Consider the following 12,165-nt stretch of genomic DNA (forward strand, 5'->3'; position numbering starts at 1 on the left):
GGAGCTGCTCCAGTCTTTCTGACTCTGAACCCTCAAGGTAACAAAGTGTTGTTAATGGTGAAGTTAAGGAAACATCTCATACACTGACCTAGATGTTATTGATATGAAATAGACCAACAGGTTATGTGAAACAAATGCTTTCATGTTGATCTACAAGATAAAACAGATAGGAGGATTTGTAAGTGGCATTAACTTACATGGATCAAATACAAGTGTGAGTAAAATGAACACACGACGCAGTGATCACAACACTGTTGCATGAGCAAATCAAATATTGTTTTATTCAGATTTTTTTTCATCCATACAGCAAGAGTCAATTATGGCAACAATAAAATGTGCATAAACAAATCTGAAGTCAGAATAGTACATTATTGTGTGGCAACTGTTAGCAAATACATAACTGGTGGTTGCACTTACAAGTGAAAAGCAGTCAAAGCGTTCGTGTGCCCTCAGCAGGGAAGAAAAACCTCGGTTACAGTCGGCATATGACTGAACATCTGGTTTGGAGAAAAAAATGGTGCTTTGGTTCTGTAGCGACTTAACAGCAGCCTCGAGTCACAAACACGTTGAACGGTGACTGTTACATTCATTTGAAAAGACTAAGTTTGCCAAACAAGCATTTGGTGTGTTGAGCCTTCTCCTGCTGAGAGCACAGATATGATAGCAACAACATATTCCTGTGAGTCAGAGTCGACTGTTATTATCTGTCTATGAGAAAGTATCCGGGGTGGATGAGTGCTAATATTTGATCTCTGTTTAAATAAAATGATTGCTTGGAAAATGATCTTTTCACACAAGAGTAAGATGACTTGTTTCTGAAGTATTATTTCTTCCCACTGTGGATGTTATCTACTGTACGTATACTTGATAAAAAATAAACATATTACTGTGTATTTTGTATTCTGAATGTGTTTATCTTTCTTTACATATCTATGCAGAATTGTACTTTAACATGCAGTCAAATCAAACTATAATAGAATATAAACTTTGATAGTTGAATGTATCATCTGTACCATGGGAGCAGCAATACTGCATGACCAAGTCCAACAAATGCTAAATGGACTTCACTGGATGTGTGATCCTACAAGAGGGATGGAGTAAGCATGACACAGGGATATATACTTCCCTGCAACATTCCCTGGCAAAACTAGCCTCTGAAAAAATAAAGAAAGTCAAAAAGCGCATATAGCTTTCTCTGAATGCATTGGCCAAGAAACTAGTGCCCTTCTTTGCAAGCAATTTTTTTTTTTAGCTGGTCTTCTAATTTAAGAATTTTAAATTAATCTAGCAAAATTCCTTATAATTATAGATCTTTTTTTATTCAAAATAATATCTCAATATGATACACATTTTTTTCTCTGTTCATTTGACTATATACAGAAGTGCAAAAAGTCAACCTTCGTCCCTTAGGTTAGAACTCATGTCTGCAGCATTTGGTACTCCTCATATCTGGAGAAGTATCTGCTTTCTCGCTCCTAATCTCACATCCAAACACCCGTCAATCTCACTGCTCGTTTTGGCCTGACATTCAGGGCAAACTTAAGAAATATTCAAACAAAAGTACATATCTTCTTGAAATGGATACAGTAGAAAATAATTTTTACTCTAAAACATGGCAAATTTATAATATAATACAATATATTTTAAAACATGATCAAGGAAACCTTAAGTTGGTTAAAACATTAGTTGTTGTTTTTTTTGTCTACTCAGAGATGCTGCTGTGGCACCAAATGAATTGATCTTATTCCTTGTATCAAAAACAAAACTCTTTATCAACAAAATTAACTGATAATGTAACATTAACTGAAAAAAGACATCCAGCTATATGAATAAGGTGAATATTTCAAACTGACTCAACACATTATCATTTATATGGTTTGAAAAAGTTATGAATGTCATACTACCTCAAAATCTACAACGGCTATATCATTGTTGTCAAGTAATATATAGTAAGGCAAAAAATAAAGAAAAAAAAAAATCTACAACTACATACCTCAAATCGACTCAAATCCTAAGTAGTACATAACACATGAAATTTAAGAGAGTAATTGTTACTTTAACATCGATAGAAGATCAAAAAAGATCATATGCGGCATGTGAGAGAACTATAAAACATCATTGGTGTTCTTTACCTGCATGGTGATTGAAAGTACATTGATTGGGCTAAGGCCCATTAATTGTAATCTAAGGCTTTGTTAGGTATGTTACAATCGGTAAAGACATACTACACACCTTTATGAAAACAGAAACAATAAGTGATCATAAAATGGGCAAATGAATGAAGATGATAAACATGTTTCCTTAATTGTTTCAGCCTTTTGAGAGATGCTGCTGTAATCATTCGTGAACACGACTGGGAGAAAAAGTGTGCTTTGGTTTCTGTCGTCAGATCTACAGGTGAATGAAATACACACAGAGAAAGTGTTGTATCTCCTCAAAAGTAAAAGTTCACTGAGGATGGCTTGTGAAATTCAAACAGGGTGAGCAGACAAACAATCAGTCAAGTGCACACGTGGTTAAAATGACCTAATAGACCTTTGGGTCTGTTGTTTTAAAATTCCCATCAACGCAATGCTCAACAGTGCTTCTTGGAGACACAGTTTGAGAGTTACTCCTCTTTAAAAGAGGGGGAACACACAGTCAATCGAAGCTACACCCTCTACCAGGCTTTAGAGTCAATGGACTTCTTAATCCCAACAAGCATGAACAACACTACTCTCTGAAAAGAGGTATGACAAACTTTAGAAAAACCCTCCATTTTTGATTTAAAAGAAAAAACATAAAAAAAAAAAAAAAAAGGCACAAAAAACCCACTTCTAAAACTGATTGATTAGAGAAACAAAGTAAAAGAGTAAAAAAAAAAAAAAAAAAAAAAAAAAAAACACTCACAATGGAGATTCTGAAACAAAACATTACAAAAAGAGCCATACAAAACTTGAACCTTCGGTAAACAAATAACACTGCTGAGATAACACTCTGGTTTTAGCTGTATGGCCTTGATGGCACATGATAAGGTAAGGAGAAAAAAAAGCTAGCCTGGCTGTGCTTTCAAGGTACACAGGTATGTTGGTTTAACCAGAACATTCATATGTCCAAGACCCTCATTTCAACATCTAGTTTCACTAGTAGCCATAAAAACACAATACTGTACATGCCTAATTCTTTTGGCCAACAAAATTCCTGTTTAAATCGTTGTGCCTTTCACTTTTGTATTCAAATTCAAGGTGCATGTTTGCATTTCACATGTAAACTATGAAATATGGCTATCAATTAAAATAATAATAATAAAGCAGAACGAATAAAAAAAAAAAAAGGGAAAGAAAAATCTTGGTCTACTAACGTACCAGCACTGGATGTTGCTTTGTGCAACCACGCTCTTGACCCTCTGTGCATGCAGTGATGAGAATAATTTAGAACTAATTGAGTGCTTTGTTTTAGTCAGAGACAGAGGTGTAATGTTTCGCACAATGACCGCGGCACCAAGATATCCTCCTCTCTCGGCTGGACGTTGAATTTGACTAAAAAAATGTGTCTATGCGGGAAGATGGCACCAATCACATGTTGCACCCTTGATGTTGACTCGTGTGATGAGACCAGAGATGGCAGACCCTTCTCTTCGCCCCGCTGCTTGACATTCTGAAGGTTATGTACATAAAGGCTGAACTCTTTTGGCTTGGACGGTGCCAGCACACATTCGCTTGATCTGAAAGATATAACCGATTTCACATTAGTAAGTAATACATTAAACTGTGTAAATTATGCTACAGGGAGAGAGAGAGAGAGACAGAAATGACTGTTACAAGTTGTGTTTTATGTGCACGATCTTAAACCAGAGCTAAATGGATGCACATAACATCGACTTTGTAATGAATAGAGAGAATGTGAGGATTGAAAAAGGAACTCACTGTTCTTGAGAGGAACTACATTTGAGTCAAATACTTGTGACTACTCAGATGATCTGCAGATATTATTGGAATCTGTGGGAAATAAAAAAAACAGACCAAGAGATCAAAGAGATAATCCCAAACTGAGAATACTAAAAGTGGAAGTTAGCCGACAGCAAAATCACAATGCAGCAACATCTGTTCATATTAAGATGAGTTAATCAATGAAAAAGCGTAGATGACAAGGTAGAAAAGCATCATAGCTAAAGTTTCATTCCAATGTGAGATGTCAATACAAATTAACAGACACTCCTGGGCAGGAGGGAGGGGGAGAGGGGGCTTGATAGGAAAGGAGAGATGAGGGGGTCAACGGGAAACTGTCAGTGAGGTGACTCCCCCATGCAAATCTAAGTCCTCCATGTTGTTGACCTGCACACAACAATAAAATGAGAACTGGCCCTGGATCATGACGGGTAACATGATGCTTCATCCTATCAGACGTTTCTTCACTGGCATTATGACACTATGCAATGTAGCTTACAAATTACATTGGACAGAAATGAAATCAGAATGTAGCACATCTTCATTCAATCTGTTTTAAAAAACCTTTCCCTGATTTGAATCATGAATGTGTTCGACTTTGTAACAGCTATGCTTTAGGTGCTGGAAGCAGCAGCGAAAAAAGAAAAATGTAAATGAAAAGCCAAGCACGAAAGAGCACAGATAGCGACTGTGGCACAAGCTGTGCAAATGGCTCTTTAAAAAATGTAAAAAAAACAACAACTACCTCATACATACCAATTGCATGTATTCGTTGGTAGTCAACTTTGATAAGGAAGAGTCCTCAAAATGGGAAAGGACAAGAATCGAGGTTACAATGAGGACAAACATTAAATGCAATACAGTGTGATAAGATAAACTGGGAGACATGTGAACATTGTTTCTAGGTAAAATGAAGGACATTGCCTCAGAACTTTTGATATCATTAATACGTGTACACATGTTGGACTCTTGTGTAGGCCAACAAGAAGGAGTACTGCCTCTAACCCAACCCACCCCTAGCTGTAAGACACAAGCATTCCCAGATCCTCCATGTGCATTTAGAGTGACAGACATAGAGAGAGAGAGAGAGAGAGAGAGAGAGAGAGAGAGAGAGAGAGAGAGAGAGAGAGAGAGAGAGAGAGAGAGAGAGAGAGAGAGAGAGAGCAAGAGAGAGAGAGCGAGAGACAGGGTGAGGCGGTAGAGGTGCAAACCTGATTGGTGGAGGCGGTTGCAAAGGGAACGCTTGTGGCAGATGAGGTGGCTGCAGACACAGTGGCTGGATTACCACCGTGCATCATGGGAACTTTTTTTGGAGGGAAAATCATGTAAGCAAAAATTCACAGAGGTGCAGTGTAGCCACATACATACAACAGGCAAATGAGGGAAGGAGGAGGAGAAGAGAGGGAGGAGGAGGGTGAATTCGATTTAACTGGATCCCTTTCTTCTCTCTGCCGTCAAAGATAAGAGGTCTTGTGATTTGAGAACTTGATGTGACACAGTAACTCAGCAGCAGAAGCACTGACTCACTATTATAAGTAGTAAAATATCAACTTAGTACTCTCTTGGTAAACACCAGATAAGAGCTTAATTTTTGAAAGTTCCAAAAATACGACTCATTAAGGCAGAGAAGACAAGAAGAAGGTTATAATTGAACTCCCTCTGTGTTTTAAAAGGTTTTAGTGGGTGTCAGGTAAGTTCAGCCAAAAGCCAAGTTAAGAACGAGTATGAGCACAAGAGTGGTCAAGTGATATACAGTAGGTGTACATAGAGATACAGACATAATCAAGGTCTTTCACGTTAATACTATGAAAAATAACAGCTGGCATAGAGCTCATTTAGAACATTTAAATGTCATAAAATGTGTTTTTCTGTCTGTTGACTCTTGCCTATGCTCTAATATTTCAGAAAATGTATACACACAACATGATCAAATCAAAATGAGTCTTTTGGAGTACAAGACAGTACATTTCAGGATTGTATTTTGGATGGGGTGTGAGTCACAGACATGAGGTAACAGGTAACTGAAGAAGGAAAGCTGGAACCTACCAACGCCGGCTGCAGGTGTCATGCACAATATTGAGCCTGCCCATCATGCAGTGCAACAGGAAGTGGATTGGATAGGGGAGAGAAATCAAAACAGGCCCATCACAAGGTTTTCGTTAGAGTGAGGGGAGAGATAAGGTGGGAAGAAAGGTTAATATCTCTTGGACACAGTCATCAGTGATTGGAATAAAAGGCGAAGTGGTGAACGCATCATAAAGCAATCTTGTTGAATCAAATCAGAGTGTGAATCTGAACTTTTTGTCTCAAGAGCAATGCATATACACATGTACTACAACAAGAGTGTTAGTGCAACTGTGATTGTAACAATTACCATATTTTATACACACTCTAGACAGAAGTGAGGAGAACAGCAGATGTAAAGAAGCCAGACTTTGCAGCTTGCTGCCAATCTGAGGCATACTATAAGGAACCACAACCACCCGGGGGCCCCTTCCTCCCAGCCCAAGCCAAAGCCCCAGCAGTGGTAATATGAGTGATCACACCAAGGACACTTTTACTTGACAAACATGTAACTTGTTACAAGTTAGGCAGTTCTGTTCTTTTTCTTACAAACATCCATGCCTTCCTCATTCAGCCTGCAGGGCCTAGACCAGTGGTTCTCAAACTGTTTTACCTCCTGTTATATTTCCTTTTGCAGCCAGACACCCTCGAACCAGAGAATAATGTATTTGGTAGAAAATAGGCATATAAAAAGAGACAACACATCATTAGCCATCAGTACTTTGCTTACTTAACCACTTTTGCTTTAACACACAAAGCCTGAGGAGGGTTTCTGACCAGCTTTAAATCTTATTCCACCTCATACTGATGGTATTAAGTTGTATTTTGATTTATTTGGGGTTTATTTTTTATCCCTTATTCAAAGAGGACAGTGGATCGTGAAGGAGCGAGTGGGCAATGACATGCAGAAAAGGAGCCGCAGGTTGGACTTGGACACAGGTTGCCCGCTTCGAGTACTAAAGCTTCCGTACAAGGGGTGCGACCTTACCGCTAGGCCATCAGCACCCCACACTTCTGGTATTTTGTATGCTGTGTTTTTCACTCTGACTTTTCAGATGTTCTGCTGTAACATTCATTCAGCAGGTCAATACTATAAACGCTCAAATGTAAAAAACGAAGCGACCAAGTATAAACTTTACATGATTGCGTTTCCTGTGACAGTTGAAAAGAAATGTCTTGCATTGAATATATCAATATTTTTTTTTTTTTAAGATTTATTTTGGGCTTTTTCGTGCCTTTAATTCAGAGAGAGGACAGTGGATAGAGTCGGAAACCAGGGAGAGAGAGCGGGGAATGACATGCGGAGAGGGGCCACAGGTGGAAGTGAACCCGGGCCTACCGCTCGAGACGAGAGTCTCAATACATGGGACGCGCGCCCTAACCATTGCGCCACCAGCGCGCCCTAAATATATCAATATTTGATGAAAAATGTGTTTATTCTAAAAAATGCATAATGAAATAATTTTTTTTAAATTCATGATTAAAACTCTTAAGTCCCCATCTACAGTTCTCTAAAGTACCCTCACTTTGAGAAACACTGTTTTAGATTGAGCAGGTAACTATTTATTGATTGATTGATTAAGGTTGGATGCCCATTAGTTATTACCGCAGTAACAACTCCTTTTCCTGAGGTCCTTACAAAAGGGGTTATGTACTCATATTAAGGCAATTAGTGAAAGACAGACAATTGAACCCATCCTTACTCCTAGTGGCCATGCAATGCCATACAAAGCACAGTGCGCACATTTGTTGAAGCATTTTTAGCTTTTATACAGCATATGAATGCTCTACCTCACTGGCTTTACATGAAATCTTAATATTTTATTCTAGCTCCTAGTAAGTTTCTTCTATAAATAATCCACACCGGAGCTGCTCTGTGCTGCTATCTACCACGTTGCTTCACCCAAGCCAAGCAGGAGCCATGTTAGGCTGATCCTTGCCTCCGCCGGGTGTTCAGCGCTCTAGTGATGCTTTCTTTGGGATTCCTACCTGATGGGAGGAAAGCAGCCTGCTGCTGAAACTGCATGTTGGCCAGGGCCTGTTGGTACTGGAGCATGCCGGTGTTAAACATGGCAGGGGCTCCGTTTGCCTTCTCCATGGCTGCCCGCTTTGGCATGGGAGCCATGACACTAGGGGCGATGCCCTGCCCAGCCAGACAGAGGGGGGGGGGGGGGGCCAGTGAGAAAGAAAATAAACAGAGATAGAAAAATAAAGAGAGAGAGAGGTGCGTGGAGAGAGAGAGAGAGAGAGAGAGAGAGAGAGGGTGTGTTGGAAAGAGGCAAAAAACGGGAAAGAAAACAAAAAAAGTACATACGTTAGAGGACACAGAAACAGCATAAGAACATCCTTGTGTATACAACAACAACAACAACGTCATCATATCATCAGTAGCAAGCAAGCAGCAGTCTGACACAAGTACTACACAAGCAGGAGCATGGTGCTTACTGGAGCGACTGGCTAACAAGCATTCATATATACATCATTATAACAAGACGCTGATTGGATCATTAACTTTGTACTCTTAGGGCTGACTAAAGGCATATGCAAGCATTAACTATTAAAACAATAATGCTGTTGCTAACAAGAGGTGGAACAGGTAGGAAGCACAGAGAGAGGGAGGCTGCACTGCTAGCTCCATGATAAACTATGTAAGCCATGTTTAAGTGATGGTTCACTCTCAGACAAGAGTCAAAAATGGTCTCACGCCAAGGGACAGAAGGAGGGTCATCGAAAAGTATTTTTCAGGCATCAATAATTACAACAATAAAATTCTCTGTGAGTTCATTAAGTCCTTGCATGAGGCCATCCTTGAGGTCTGAATATCCGTGAAAAGATTTGATGATGGAGTGAACAATCATTTGAACTGTAATCATCTGTTATGGTGGGATCACTCGTGTATGGATTTAAAGACTGTTCCTCTAGCCCCACCTTTATCCATTATCTGACATGCACTAGTAACAGAGACATGCACACATTTGATTGAGCTGCTCCACAACACTGACCACTGACTTGGACGTAAGACTGAAGCCATGGCACCGTTAAAGAAGCTCTACTTCCCTAGCCCTCGCTGACTTTTGTTAAATAGGCTATAGGTGATGAACTGATTGCGGCTCCTTGAAACAAAATTCCACATTTGAATTTGTGTTTGAAAAAGGGCTGTCAGCATTAACTAGTTAATCGCAATTAATTAAGGTTTTGAAATGAATGCACTTTTTCTTAGCGCAAATTAATGGCATGCTGTTTTGTCCCTTTAGGAGCACAGTGGATAAGCCTCTGCAGTGTCTCCCTGTAGTCGCAGTGATGGAAAAGAACAACTTCTCACTTCACTTTAGAAACTCTCAGACAGCTCAAATGACTCAGAAGTTATACCGACCTCATGACATCAAACATTGCACTTTAACACTGTGCTTCGCTGTTGACATTTAGTTTCTGATCCGTAACAAGTTCCTTTTCCCGTGGTTAACCTTCGATCTACCAGAAGGTCCTCACTTTATTTCAAAATAAAAGCAGGATTGAATTCAAACAGCAAGTCAAGTACCCACACCTGAATACAGTGCAAAAATAAAAAATCAGAGACTAACAGTTTTTATTTTTAAATGCAAAATAATGTCATTTCAAACAGGGGATTAAAAATGTTATTAATCGCGATTAACTATTTAAATTCAGTGATTAATTACAATCATAAATTTTAATCGTTTGACAGCCCTAGAACTTGAACATGAAGATAACCGTTTGGTGTTGGATGAACCTAAATTCAGAGAGCCACAATCATTTGATCACCAGCAGTAATAATGACAGATCAACAGGAGGAAAAGACAGACATTGCACTGAGACAACGACAAACAAAAATAGCGAGGTATCTTTGGTTAAACATACTGCTCTACAACAAAGCCACATGCCAAGCTAAAAGGTGAAAGGTCATAGTACCAGGTCAAAGGTTGCGTCGAGGGGTCGCTTCAGTGATTTGACAGCCGACTGAGTCTTAATTAGCAGGCAGCGAGCACATGATGGCAATGGGCCAATGGGGTTCAAGCGCATTAACATAAACCAGCAAGCAGAGGTGCATCATGGGGGCAGCAGTGCAGTTTGGGTATAGGTGAGAAAAAACAAAAACAAATAAAAAAACAAATCATTGGAATGCAATATACAAGGGGAAAACAGGACTAAGTCATGCACAGTGTGAACACTAGCTCTACTGCTGGACAGTTAAACAATCATCAATGATAACTACCATCTACATTAGTCACCGTCACAAAACCATGGATGAACATAGTGATGAGAATATTACACGATCATTGCTGTAAAGCGAGTCTCACTGATCAAATTCAACAGGAAAATTATCCGAAAGAATAATTCACAGGTTTCTGTTTCACTGTGCACGTCATAGTCAGTGTCACATACAACGATTCACTGCCTGGCTTCTTCAATAAGAGCATGTAGGAAACACTGTGTGGCTGCACTATTATTCAAAGGTGCTGTTACTGAGAGACAGGACTGAAAGCATAATGAATCATTTTTTTAATAATGTCAAAGAGGAAGAGAAGTAATAGAGAGGAAGCACAGAAACAAAGGTATGACAAACAAGACCAGGCCATCAGAAAGAGAGAGAGAGAGAGAGGGGAACTAGCTCTCTGTTTGTGGTCTTTGATGACATGGAAAAAGGAACAGACAATCTATAAACGCTGTCAAATTAGGAAGAAATAAAAAACAGAAATGCCAATGATAATGTACTATTGTCTGATTCCTTTATTCATATCATCTGGTTGGGAGCAGATTGGACTTAAACCAACTAGCTGACCTTTGAAATTTGACCTTGAAAAAGCAGAACTAGCTACCAGAAAGATGAGACACTTTCAAACACAGAAATTTAATATTTCTTATTGCCTGATTTTAAATGAAGAGAGAGCCCTTGAATACATCTAAAAACTCATTTTGTGTCGTGTGCGTGACTGAGTGTGACCTTGCGTGTACAGACTGCTCACCATGGCCGCGGCGGCTGTGGCCTGGTTCACCTGGTGCTGGGTAGCCTTAATTTTGGCTTGTAGGTGGGCTGGCGGATGGAAGTACTTGCACTTTTCCCGGGAGCAGCGACCCTTGATGTAGTCCATGCACACGGTGACTGTGTTGTCGTTGTTGTCGATCATGGTGCTGTCTGATGGGTGGGCAAAGCGACAGTCGTTCTCCCCCCGAGAGCAGTTGCCCCTCTGATATTCCCGACACACCTGGAAATGAAATGACAGCGAAACAAATTATGAGAAAATGTAGTTGCCTACAAACAAATCATGTAGCCAAACAATAGTTCCAAGCAAAGATGTTCTTCTTTGAGTATTTGCGTCCTTATTAAGAACATATCAAGTAAGACTCATAGAGCTTTGACTTTGACTTTGCAAAGGGTGTGTAGCTTAAACATCCATTACACTTAAAAATGCACAAGACCTGCAGTTTAATAAATAGATGAAATGCTTTGCTTCCAGGCCTTCCTCATTTTGAACAGCCTTTCACTCTAAAGATAAGGTCTGTAGATATCTACGGCATTCTTCCTGTTTAAACAAAACTATTAACTTCCTATAAAAATATTACACTAAAAAGTTTGATGCTTTGGAACAGCTATTTCACTTTTTACCCAACTAACCCAACACGATAAACCCAATAAAGAACTGTTACATGTTTGTCACAGTGGAAGTCTCAGACATGTTTAAAAAATCTATATGTGAGACACCAGAGGGCAGCACCTTCTTTCAAAAAAGAGGTACCATGAGCACATGGGTATATCTCAAAGATAATCTAAAGACATTTCTCTCCAGTTTTATTTTGATTGTAAGGACTTCACCTGCCACATTGACCCTACATGACCCTTTTATAAACGTAAATGAACTGTTCTTAACTGTTTTTATTATTATTTCTATTGTGTTGTTGTTCTTACCTGTTTTGTTCATAAATGTTTTAATGCCGTTTTTTAAGAACTTGAGGTTTGTTCTAAACGTAAAGTGTTTCATAAATTAAATGTATTATTACTATTATCACTACTACTATCACTTACTCATATAATTTCTTATCTGCTTTACACTCTCCTGTTCTGAGTAAACAAAGTCGTTCACTCTCCTGATGTTATTTAAAAGAGGGGGCCAAAATCCCAACATGTATGCTCTGCTACAAAGCTTTTGAAAACCACTTT

At 39.2% G+C, this 12,165-nt stretch overlaps 1 protein-coding gene across 20 annotated transcripts in view; it reads right to left on the reverse strand.

The window, feature by feature from the left end:
* Positions 1-254: 254 nt before the first annotated feature.
* Positions 255-12,165, reverse strand: part of mbnl1 (muscleblind-like splicing regulator 1) — a 28,247-nt gene continuing 16,336 nt past the window's right edge. For 2 of the 20 annotated variants that reach the window (XM_065953999.1, XM_029277360.2), the window contains exons 4-11: positions 10,973-11,212; positions 9,918-9,971; positions 7,980-8,133; positions 5,973-6,008; positions 5,138-5,229; positions 4,683-4,727; positions 3,906-3,977; positions 255-3,703 (exon numbers count right to left, since the gene is read on the reverse strand). In XM_065953999.1, coding sequence (XP_065810071.1) covers positions 3,921-3,977; positions 4,683-4,727; positions 5,138-5,229; positions 5,973-6,008; positions 7,980-8,133; positions 9,918-9,971; positions 10,973-11,212 — 678 coding nt within the window. In that variant the 3' untranslated portion in view covers positions 255-3,703; positions 3,906-3,920. Of the gene's footprint in view, positions 3,704-3,905; positions 3,978-4,671; positions 4,728-5,137; positions 5,230-5,972; positions 6,009-7,979; positions 8,134-9,917; positions 9,972-10,972; positions 11,213-12,165 lie in introns of all 20 variants that reach the window. The other 18 variants (XM_065954008.1, XM_065954001.1, XM_065954004.1 and 15 more) reach the window with 11 other exon arrangements.

The sequence above is a fragment of the Labrus bergylta genome, chromosome 4 (genome assembly GCF_963930695.1).
Source record: "Labrus bergylta chromosome 4, fLabBer1.1, whole genome shotgun sequence".
NCBI lineage: Eukaryota > Metazoa > Chordata > Actinopteri > Labriformes > Labridae > Labrus > Labrus bergylta.